The sequence below is a fragment of the Mustela nivalis genome (genome assembly GCF_964662115.1).
Source record: "Mustela nivalis genome assembly, chromosome: 6".
NCBI lineage: Eukaryota > Metazoa > Chordata > Mammalia > Carnivora > Mustelidae > Mustela > Mustela nivalis.
Window position 1 is genome coordinate 113,083,085 of NC_139025.1, and position 12,565 is coordinate 113,095,649.

The 12,565-nt window shown below is 38.0% G+C and overlaps 1 protein-coding gene across 2 annotated transcripts in view; it reads left to right on the top strand.

Annotated features, from left to right (window-relative positions):
- UACA (uveal autoantigen with coiled-coil domains and ankyrin repeats) overlaps positions 1–12,565 on the top strand; it is an 88,479-nt gene that overhangs the window by 34,086 nt on the left and 41,828 nt on the right. The window contains exon 1 of one of the 2 annotated variants that reach the window (XM_082735630.1): positions 10,192–10,523. The exons of the other annotated variant lie outside the window; for it this stretch is intronic. Within the exon in view, the coding sequence (XP_082591756.1) occupies positions 10,485–10,523 (39 nt within the window). The 5' untranslated portion in view covers positions 10,192–10,484. Of the gene's footprint in view, positions 1–10,191; positions 10,524–12,565 lie in introns of those variants that run through there. 2 annotated transcript variants of the gene reach the window in all.

Sequence of the window (12,565 nt, forward strand, 5' to 3'; positions counted from 1 at the left end):
TTGCTAAATCTTTCTTCTCCAGTTCTTCAAAGATTTTTTTCCCCTTCAGATTTCATACCCACCTTCAGTTCTGAAGATGTTAGATTTATTATTTAAATAGTAATAATAACATTATTACTACCTTTTTGGTCTCCATGGTATTTTTATGAGAGAAATTCCATTAAAGAAAGATTTCGCTTGTTACTGTCTTGGTCAGAAATGTGCTCAATGGCTTATAATTTTCCCTTTCCCTTATTTGTTTCACTGAGTCCTAAGTACATACTTCCAGTGGTGCAGTGGCAGGCTTGAGAGAGAAAGAAAAGCGGATGGGGCATAATTAAATAAAGATTAAAGAAAAATGAGAAAGGGAAGAGAGAGGGGCCAGGGATAGAGATGCTGGATGGATGTACAGCTTTTGTTTTTCTGGTTTATTTTAACATTCTTTGCTTCTTCTATTACGTAAGCTCTAATTTGCAGGTTATATAAGGCGGGGGTGGGTGATAAATAACCTTTGGACCACATGGAATGAGGGAAATATTTTTAATTATCACCAATCCAATGAACTGTAGAACAGTTCTTAATTGTGCAGCCTAATCTGTAAGGAATGTTTATGCTTTGTGAGCTTTGCTTTCTGCTGTTTGCTCAGTTTTCAGCTGCGGCAGAGCTTGTCTTGGGTTTAGTAACCGGGATTGTTGATAATTGTAGAGTACTATCAGTGCCTGTTCATTGGTTCAATTAGGTATTTCGGGCAGTTTGCCTAAACGTACATGTTGTTTAGTTTATATTTAGGATTTTTTTTTCCAACTGGAGAAGACTTTATTTAGTTGCCCCTATGTTTTTTTTATTTGAGGAGACTTATCTTGTAGATGTGATTGTGAAATCCTATTTTTGGAGGTGCTGTCATTCCTTTTATGGTGGATTTTTTAGTGTAGTTCATTGCCAGGTTTGTTCAGCTCTCTAGCTCTGATGTGGGCGAGGTGGATTTTAATATCTATGATGTTAAAATAATTGATTAATCTTATAAACATTTCAAGGCTAGTTGAGATTTAGCTGGTTATTTTTAAATTCTTGGAAGTGAAAAAAAAATAGTAAGCTGGGATGAATTTTTCTTTTTAGTCTTGATTCTAAAGTGGCCAGAAGATCCCTATGAAAAAGAATGGTCTTTTGAAAAATGTGTAAGACACGTGGGGAAACCTACATTTAAGTTTGGTGGTACCTGCCCTCACCTCCCTCATCTCATTCTGTGATCCTTTGTACTCATTATATGTCAACTATGTTGGCCTTCTTCCAAATATGCTAAACTGCTTTCACTAGTTGATGCCTCCATCTGAGATGGAAATTCTCACAGGCCGGCTGCTACTTTTTATTTGAATCCCGTCATCAGTATCACCTTCTCACAACTTTGGGGTTACCAGTCTATCCACTCTAATCAATCGCCAGCATTCCATCATATCTCCCCCTCTGTTCTCACCGGATACTTTCTGGGTTTCCTTAATTGCTTACCTTATCTTATCCTATTAGAACATCAAATTCCATTAGAAGAGAGCCTCTGGTAGTTTAAGGCTTTGATGGTTGTGATGGTTTTACGGGTGTATACTTATCCTCAAACTCACTGAGTTTATGCATTAAATATGTAGAGCTTTTTGCACTTCAGTCATGCTTTGATAAAGTGTTTTTTTAAAAAAAGAGACTTAGGCTGGCTTATTCACTGCTGTATCCCTTGTGCCATTCATGACATGTAGTGGGTGCTTCTAAAAGTTTAGATATGCAAATGTGGAATTTTTCATCCTTTTTATTTTTTTATTTTTTGCTATGAAGGACATCTAAACCTATGTTTAAAATACACTTGCAGGGCGCCTGGGTGGCTCAGTGGGTTGGGCCGCTGCCTTCGGCTCAGGTCATGATCTCAGGGTCCTGGGATCGAGTCCCGCATCGGGCTCTCTGCTCGGCGGGGAGCCTGCTTCCTCCTCTCTCTCTCTCTGCCTACTTGTAATCTCTCTCTGTCAAATAAATAAATAAAATCTTTCAAAAAAAAATAAAATACACTTGCATTTTTACATCAAAAATTTATTTTCAGGTGATTAGAGAAGTGGAAACGACATAATTAATGGAAAGCACTGGACAAGAGGTTGTAATAATAGGATTCTCGAATTATTTTGCAACTAATTATAATGGACAAAATTTCACTAGGAGTAGTGATTCAGTATCTGCATTTACAACATGAGAAACAGTGTTCATGTTTTCATGTGATGAGGCTGAAGAGATTTGTAGGGGCAACACTGCTCAGGAAGTCATAGACTCCATTAAGGAATTTTGTCTTTGTCCTACAAGAATAGAAAAGTGCTGAAGCATATAAAGTGGGGTGGGACAGTGTACATGGAAGGGAGTGCTAGTGGTACTGGTATGACTAGGTTTACATTTCAGAAAAGCCACTCTGGCTACAGTGTAGAGAATATAGAGAAGGGTTAGAATGAATATGGCCAGAGCCGTTCAACACTGTGGTCGTCCTGGTGAGAAATGCTGCTAACTTGAAGTAGGATAATAATGGTGTACATGACAGTGAGCTGTGGGGTTTGAGCAATAATGGGGAATTGAAATCACCAGGATTTGGTGATGGAGGACCAAGGGGATGGAAGGTATTAAGACTGATTTCTAGATTTCTGTCTTATATAACTAGATAGATCATGGCTTTGTTTGATGCATTACTGCAGTTTAGAATACGATCAGATTTCAGGAGGATCCCTTTCTGCATAGATGCTCAGTAAATTTTTACTGAACAACTAAATTATCCAGTCCTCTGGCAGTTCTCCAGTACTTGTTTTATAAACCGTATAAAAGACAACAATATCTTGCTACTTCTTTTTATGTTATGGGCTTTTTATTTTGGGGTTCATGGACTCCATATTTGTAGGGAGATCAGTGAACTCTGAAAATAAATGTGAATTTTTCCAAGTATGTGTTTATATATAATTAAAGAAGGATTCATTGCTTCCATCAGATTCTTAAAGGGGTCCATGACACCAAAATTATTAAGTATTTTTGTTAAATAATTAGATATTTTGACTCCTCTTGGTTTTAAACAATTTTCTTTGAAAGTTTTACTGTTATCCTGTATATTTCTCTTTGGAATAATCAATAAAAAGTTGCCTTTAGGTTAAAATGGGCCATCAGTCATTTTGACTGTAATCTATCGAGTCTACCTCTTAAATATAAGTATTTTATGTGGATTTGCATATATTTTAAAGTCTCCTTGATTATTAACATCTATAAATTTCTTCTCAGGAGACCTTCTATCCTAAATATTGAGTCAATGAGGCAACTATTGGACTCAATGTAGGTTTAAGACAAATCTTGATTAGATCTTCTATAGAATAGAGATTAGAGATTAATATACAGCATTTTAAATAATGGTCTTTCTGCATGGTGGAATTATACGTTCTGTATTTTAACATACAAACTGAAGTGTATTATATATTTGCTACACTGGAAGTGTATTACTTTTATAGCATTTTAAACATTTTATAATTTTCAAAAAAGGTATGAATTTACAATTGATATTAATATGAGGGAGTCATTATCAAAACTTTTAAGTGACTTCCTTTATGTTGATTTGGAGTTTAAAGTTACCATCCCATTAGGTCTAGAAAGCAAAATAACTACTTCTGTTAGAATGTCCTGTGTATTCTCTAGAAACAGCTGTATTTTTACATTTACTGTATATACTTTGGCTTTCTGTGTTCTGAGTTTGATGAATATCTTTTTTTTTTTTTTTTCAAAAGACTGCATGCAGTCCCTGATTTTAGAAGGGTATTTATTGTAATATCCAATAAACATTAGTGCTCCTTAAAAAACTTATTGCTTCTTTTTAGAATGCTTCCATTTGATATCACAGGGCTTATCTTGTTAGCATATGCCTGTGGAGTCATTAAAGTATGTTAAAATGTTAATAGTTTTAATCCAGAGAGGATGTGCTGCATTTCCTGCCATATCAATGAGTCTGCAAAGGGCATTGGTGTTTAAGCAATATAATGTAATATAGATTACAAATTTATACGCCAACCAGATTTATCAGACCCTGTATCAAGTGTGTGAAATATATAGAAGTTGAGAGAATAACTTACTATAATGAATCCAGATGAACCTATAACTCAGCTGGAACAGTCAAGCTATAGCTAATCTTGTTTGGTCTATACCCTCACTGCCTTTTTTTTTTTTTTTTAAAGATTTTATTTATTTATTTGACAGACAGAGATCACAAGTAGTCAGAGAGAGAGGAGGAAACAGGCTCTCAGCGGAGCAGAGAGCCCGATGTGGGGCTCGATCCCAGGACTCTGAGACCATGACCTGAGCTGAAGGCAGAGGCTTAACTCACTGAGCCACCCAGGCGCCCCCCTCACTGCCTTTTTTTTTTTTTTTTTTAAGATTTTATTTATTATTTGAGAGAGAGAGACAGTGAGAGAGAGCATGAGCGAGGAGAAGGTCAGAGGGAGAAGCAGACTCCCTATGGAGCTGGGAGCCCGATGCGGGACTCGATCCCGGGACTCCGGGATCATGACCTGAGCCGAAGGCAGCCGTCCAACCAACTGAGCCACCCAGGCGTACCCCCCTCACTGCCTTTTTAAAAAATGATATTAATTATGTTATTGTGAGAGATTACATTTCTTTCATTTTATTATTTCTATTTTTAATTGTGCTAAAAAACAGGTACAGTTTACCATTTCACCCACTTTCAAGTGTATAGTTCTGTAGTGTTAAGTATATTCACATTATTGTGTAATTGGTCTCCAGAATTTTTTCATCTTGCAAATCTGAAAAGCTATTTCCATTAAACAATAACTCTTCACTTCCTTCTTCCTCCAGCTCCTGGTTATCACCATTTTACTTCCTTTATTTTACCACATTATGATTTGACTATTTCAGATACCTCATGTAAGTGAAACTATACAGTATTTGTCTTTTGGGGGACTGGTCTGTTTCATTTAGCATAATATCCTCATGATTCATCCATATCATAGCATGTGACAGGATTTCCTTCCATTTTATAGCTGAATAATGTTCCATTGCATGTGTATATCACATTTTGTTTATCTTTTCATTCATCAGCAGACATTTGTGTTACTTCCACATCTTGTCTATTGTGAATAATGCTGTTGTGAACATCACTGGACAGATCCCTCTCTGAGACTTTGCATTAATCATGTACTAGTTCCATTTTAAATTTTTTAAAACTTTTTGAGGAAATGCCATCCTGTTTTCTGTTGTAGCTACACCATTTTTCGTTCCCACCAACAGTGCACAGGGGCCCCACTTTCTCCACATTTTTGTCAACACTTACTGTTTTCTGTTTTTTGATAGTCATTCTAATGAATGTGAAGTGATAGCTCATGATTTTGATTTGCATTTCCTTAATGATTACTCATGTTGAGCATCTTTTTGTATGCTTGTTGGTCATCTGTGTATTATCCTTGGGGAAATGTCTATTCAAGTCATTTGGCAATTTTTAATTGGGTTATTTGTTTCTTTGTTACTGAGTTATAAGGGTTCTTCATATACTCTGCGTATTAGCCCTGTATGTAACATAATTTGCAAATATTTTCTCCCATTCCATAGTTCGCCCTTGCACTAATTTATTGGTTGTGTCCTTTGGTGTACAGAAGTTTTTGTTTTGATGTACAGAAGTTTTTAAGTTCAGTGTAATCCCATTTGTCTGTCTGATTTTGCTTTTGGTGTCCTATGTTAAAAAATCATTGTCAAATCCAGTGTCATGAAGTTTCCTCTCTATAATTTCTTTTAACAGCTTTGTGGTCACATCTTAAATTTAGGTCTTAATCATTTTAAGTTAATTTTTGTATATGGTGTAAGATAAGGGGCCTAACTTCATTATTTTGCATGTGGATATCCAGTTTCCCCGGCACCATTAGTTGAAGAAACTCTCTTTTCCCCAGTGAGTAGCCTTACAACCTTGAAGATCATTCGACAACATACATGAGGGTTTATTTCAATAGTTCTCTATTTTGTTTCATTGGTCTATGTATCTGTCTTTATCCCAGTACGGCACTTGTTTTGATTACTGTAGCTTTATAATATGTTTTGAAATCATTAGTATGAGACCTCCAATTTCGGTTTTCTTTTTCAAGATTGTTTGGCTATTTGAGTTCCCTTGAGATTCATATGAATTTTAAGATGTTTTCTGTTTCTGCAAAACAAAACAAAACAAAACAAAACAAAAAAACAAAGGCATTGGAATTTTGCCAGGGATTATATTTAATCTGTAGATTGCTCTGGGTAGTTTTGATATCTTAACAGTATGAAGTCTTACAAGCCACGAACACTACCTTTCCATTTATATGTGCATTCTCTAGTTTCTTTCAGCAATGTTTTGTAGTTTTCAGTGTACAGATCTTTCACCTCCTTGATTGTTTGTTTTTAATGATTGTATTTTTAAAAATATTTTTATTTATTCAGAGAGAGAGAGCACATGAGAGTGCACAAGCAGGGAGTGACAGAGGGAAAAGGAGAAGCAGGCTCCCTGCTGAGCTGGGAGCCAGTTGTGGGGCTCAATCCCAGGACTCTGGGATCATGACCTGAGCCAAAGGCAGAAGCTTAACCAACTGTACCACCCATGTGCCTCAAATTATTGTATTCTTTTTAATGTTACTCTAAGTGGAAATGTTATCTTAATTTCGTTTTTGGGTTGTTCACTTTTAGTCATAGGAACACAGTTGATTTTCTGTGTGTTGATTTTGTATCTTGAAACTTTGCTGAATTTGTTTATTCTAACAATTCTTTTTCTTGTGGAAATTTTTTTGGGTGTTTTTACATACAAGATCATGTCATCTACAAACAGAGATAATTTTACTTCTTTCTTTCTAGTTTTTATAAAATTTCCTTTTTTGTTTTGCCTAAGTGCTCTGGCTGGGACTTCCAAAACTGTGAATAAATGTGGTGAGAATGGGAAAAGCTGATCTTAGAGGAAAAGCTTGCTTCTTTCACCACTAAGTTGTCAGCTTTTCATATATGGCTTTTTAAAGCCCATATATGGGCTTTTCATATATGGCCCTTATATGTTCAAGTGGTTTCCTTCTATTTCCAGTTTGTTGAATGTTTTTATCATGAAAGATGTTTGAATCTTATCTAATGCTCTTTCAGCATCAAATGAGATGCTCATGTGGTTTCTGTCCTTAATTCTGTTAATGCGGTGTATTACATTAATCAGTTTTCATACGTTGAACCATCCTTGCATTCCAGGAATAAACCCCACTTGGTCATGGTGTATAATCCTTATAATGTGCTATTTAGAGGAAAGCAAACTGCACCCCGACCTCCCTCTCAGAGAGAAGCCTCAGTCTGTTCCCCTTTAGGTGCTGCAAGCACTTAAGTTCACCCTTGGAGAACTCACCTCGCTGGGAGAGCACGTTTCTAGTGACGGTCCCTGGAGACGCAGGAACTCCTGCTTGTACCCAAAACCACAACAGTGGTGGCTGTCTGGGCAGCTCTGGACCTCCAGAGAGGTTCCAAGCAGCGATGGCACACTGAGATTTTCCCACTGGCCTGGTCTGGGAGTGCCTGGTCTTCCTGGGTCCGAGGGCGCTGGGCTGGCGCCTGTGCGCACCTCTCTCAGGGGAGGGTGTGGGGCACGTGCTTCTCAGGCTCTGATAGCACTGCATGGCACGCGTGTGGAGACTGCAAAAAGGCTATGCTTCTGCTGTCTGGCGAGGCTCCCAGCCCCTCACTAGACCCAACGATCTCTTAGGCACTCTGGCAGTTCAGGGACCAAGACCTGGTTTCTCCACTGCACTCTCTCTGGCTCAGCTCCAGGGGTGGCTGTCCTGGGTCCGGGGACTTAAGCCCCTAACTGCCCCGATTCCCACAATTTCCCCTTGCGATTTTTTGCTCTTTTTGAGTGCTTTCAGCCAGACTCCAAGTTAATGCTGGTCCCCAGACGCAGGGCACTCTTGTATTGGAGTATTGCTTTCCTATGGATCGCCTCTCGTGGCTCCCTCCCCCTTTTGTTTATCTTCCGATATCAGTCCGATGTTCCCACTCCGCTTTACCTGCCCACTGGCATCTTCTGCCCCCGTAGAGATCCAGACGTGTATAATTCTGATCTCAGGCTGATTTCATGGGTGATTGGAGTTTTTTGGTGGGTAATCAGCTCACTTTAGGGTACAGGTTGAAATGGCGCCTCCTCCTACTTCCCCGCCATCTTGTCTCCCCTCTATAATGTGCTGTTGAATTCAGTCAGCCCTCTGATTGTTTTGATTCTTTTTGAAGCAAAAAGCAGACATAAGCAGTAAGCTGGTAAATAAACATGATACGATGGCAGATACTGATGGGTATTATGAAGAGAAGTAAAACAGGGCAAGAAGGTTAAGAGTGGTAGGACCAGGGGCACCTTGCTGGCTCAGTCAGTAGAGCATGCAGTTCTTGATCTTGGGGTCATGAGTTCAAGCCCATGTGGGGTGTGGAGTTTAAAAAAAGTGGTAGGAGTAGAGTAAGGCTAGGGTTGTTTAGATATGAGGTTTGGGAAGCCTCCTGAGGAAATGTCTTTTTAGAAAGTGAGAGAAGAATCTGTAGGCAGGGGGACAGTAAAATGGGACTTCGAGCTTTTCAGAAATAGCTAGCAAGGAGGGTGTGAGAGTAGGAACAGGAGTTTGTGACAGAGAATGGAGAGGCTCAGGAGGACGACAGTAGAGGAGGGCACATAAATCCTGTCTTCCTGAAGCTTAACATGGACAGTTGCTTACATGTTTTTATTACTTGTTACAGATTTCCTCCTTTTTATTTCCTTTGCAGTCCTATTTCTAGATAGAATGTGCTTGCTTTGTTAACCTAAGGACAGGGCCCAAGTTTCATCCCAGATTTCCTCTGTAGAAGAGTGAAATAGAGTGGAGTCTTAAGGTCTAGCCAAGACTCCATTGTGATGTCTAATGTGATTTGGGGAAAAAAAATAATTGTCTCAATACATTATGGTGTATGAACTTACATATTTTATAATTAGAATATGTGCCTAATATTATAAAGTTAGTAGGAAGTGGATTGAAGTGGATGAAGTTCATAACAGTTTTTAACTGGCGGCATGATCTATATAGTATAGCAGTTAACCTCCTTCCTATAAACACTTGTGTTGGAATGTTTTGCATTGCCATGAAACAGTTTTCCCAAATTTGTCTTTTTGGAGGAAGTATAAATTACTGTCATGCTACCATGGTAACAGAAGGTAAGAAACAGCCTGGAACTCACAGATGTTTGTTGTTTTCCTTGATAATGGAAGGAACTTTGGTACAAGTATTGTTGAACGTCATAAAGAATGTAGAGAAGTGGTCTGCTTTGTCCCCAAATGGAGTTGTATTTACAGTCTGGCCCAGTGTTCAATATGCATTTGCCTCCTTTAGTAAAAATCTGCTTATTTTTTTTTGTAATTCCTAAATCCAGATAATTTGATTTTCAACTGATAAAATATTTACTTGTCATATCAGCCAGGGCGCTAAACTTAGAAATTAAGAGTAGTAAGTTAAATTTAAAATTTGTTGAAAGTATTCATCATAACACAGTCTACTTAGTGTCTTGGCAGTGCCTCTGGCTCTTCTCATTTCTCATGTTAGGAGACAGACTGGCAGCGGTTGTAAACTGAAACCTGGTTGTATGCAGCGAGCCTGATAGGACTATGAAGGAAAATGGAGAAAATTTGAAAACATTACTCTGTGTGTGTGTGTGCGTGTGTGTGCTTAAATTAGGGTATGACACATTTGCTTAAAATAGCATTTTATATTCTGTTTATCAAAGCAATTATAACTTCATGATAGATCCTAAGACTGAAACTGGTTTTAAACACCGTCTTGTGGAATAGGCAAATTTGCCTCTTAACAGTATTGTCATAACGTCACTCGATGTATAAGAAGCACGTTTTACAATGTGTTCTGAGTCGTTTGTCTCCTGTAGACCTGAAATCTATTACTCAGAGGAGAAGCATGCGTTTACAGTATATTCTTAGCTGCCCCTCTCTATCACTCAGCTGTCAAGGCCTATGGAATCTGAAATAGAACCTGACCAATGGGAGGCTGTCTCCGCACTGTTTACGGGAGGATTCGGAGGTGGACGCTTTTGTCATGCACAGCAGCCTCTGTGTTGCAGTGTTGAGGCAGCAGGATGTAGAGGGCTGGTCAGCTTTTCCAGTGGAGTCCGTGAGGGGGACAGCTTCAGAGAAAGACAGCTTCTAAACATTAAGAAATCAGAGGAGTTACAGTACCTGACTTGGGGCTGCTCCATAAGGAAGATAATCTTCAAACGTTATGAAGGCGGAGAAGGATCCTGAAGACGAAGAAAATATCGCTAGAGATCCAAGCTAAGTGTAGCCCAGCATGAAGATTGTGGAACAGGAAGATTTGTAAAACGAGGGACGGAGTCACTGGTTAGGAGTTTGAGGGCGTGCTTTGTGAGCCACAGAGCTTTGTAACTTAATGCCCAGTAGTTTGCTGCTCGCAACCAGAGACTAAATCCTGTCTATGATGAACTGTTGGTTTTCTTGTGCTCCCAAGAACAGAGTAGGTATCCCTGCTGTCTAGTGTCATGAAGGACTTGCGATTGGGCTTTCCGAGCTGTATTTTTGTAAAATGTACTGCTGTTTAATTAATTTTAGTCTCTCTGCCTTCTCTTCTTTCTGATGTATTTGATGAGCAGCAGATTGGGGTTAGTGATAGCAAACAACAGTTCTTGTTTCTTTTTCTGGGGTTTTAGAAAGCACACAATAGAATCTTAGTAATTGAGCAGTATTTCTGTTAACTGACAGTGGACAGGAATGGAAAACGGTGCTTGGTGAAGTAGAACTGAAAAATCCCATGATAATATGAGACTTGGATCATGTTTAATTATCTTTTTAAAAGCCTTGCTTTAGGCTTTTACAGGTTTTTTTCCCCTTGTTTTAGAGAGCTCCTTTCTCCAGCTGGCGTTTTACTTGGAAATAAAGTTGAGGTGGTTTTAACTGCAAGGATAAACTAATCAATTTCAAGCAAGTATCTCTGTGTTAAACAGGACTTAATCCCTAAGGCATTTGAAAACCTAAGTCTTATCTTAAGCCTGCTTCTAGCCACTCCCCAATTTAGAGTCTGTAAACTGTTTTGTTTTAAAGCTAAAGAAGGGGGGATGCCTCAAATGTAGTTGAGTCTTTGAGCCAGTAAATAGGCCTAGTCTCCATGCTGACAATTTGAGCTTTTCAAGTTAGAATGAAGTGGGCTCATCTCCAAATTTAACTAATTTGGAGACAACGGATGCTGAAGTCTTTGTAGGTATTTGAACCGGATTCCATGGGAACATTGCTTTTCAGAAGTAGGTTAAAATTTTAATGTATCTATCTTTTTTCATATTCAATTTTCATACTTATTTTCACTTCAAGTATTTAATGAAGACACTGCTTACTTAGCTAGAAAGTTGGTGTTTTGTGTTGCTGTTTGAAGGGGAGAGGTAATAGAAAGTTAATCCCACTGATCAGACAGAGGATATGCTTCATATAACAGATTCATTTCTTTTCTCCCTCAGAGGTTTGTTTTGCTATTTGTGGACACAAGAATTGCTTTGTAAGTTTCAGTGAAAAATAGGTACATCTTTCTTTGTTCTAGAAATAGTACTGGGCTTAGTACAGAATTTAGCAATAAGTTTACATATATTTTAAAAGGCTAAAACCTTAACATGGTTAAATAGTGTGTATTTTAGTTCTGGGTTCTACATTTCCGCCTACTAAGAAAAAAATCCAAGTTATTGGCCTTAAAATGTCTTGCATATGTTTTCTCCAAAGTTAAAAATAACCTTGATACAATTAAAATATATATTATGTGGTACATCCTCCTATTTAAAAAATTGCCTTTGATCTTCCTCTTAAAACATGTACTGAGTTTTTATTAAAACCAAAAATCTTTTTTAAACAAAACCAATATATGTTGAAAGTAAAAAAGAAGGAAGAAAATGAAAGTCACCTGAAATCCTATTGTCTTAGGATTTTAAAATAGTTAATACTTTAGAGTCTTTGTTTTTTCTATGTAGAGGTTTCTTTTTATCCTAGTGTATAAGATTAATGAATTGCTTCCTCTGTTGAGACAGAGACAGAGTATATGTGAATGTAGGTAAGTGTCTAATTTGCCTCCATAAATATATTTCCAACAGTACTTTTTAAGCAGGCTGTGTGAGTCTGTGGATGTCTTAAAATGTGTACAGAATTCCATTGCATCTAAGGTCTTGGAAGATAGGTGACCAGAGCCAAATATGAAAGCAGGAGGTAGAGACTAGGAGAACTGATTTTGGAAATCACTGGAAAGCACACTGATTTTGGAAATCATGAGAAGTTTTGGTTGGGTTTGGCTGCTGAGGTCTTTTAACATCCCTGGAGTCTTGACTTTTCCCATCTGTTAAATGGGGATGATGATTTTAGTTCACTGGGGTTGTTTGGTTGATTCCCGCCTGGCACAGATTGGTGTTCAACAATTACTAATTTCTTTGTTCTGAAGGCAAAGAAAACAGAGAACATGAGAAACGTGCTTTTTCTCAAAATTAGACCTTAAAATATTTCTTGAAGGTCATGTTCTTTGGAGAGGCT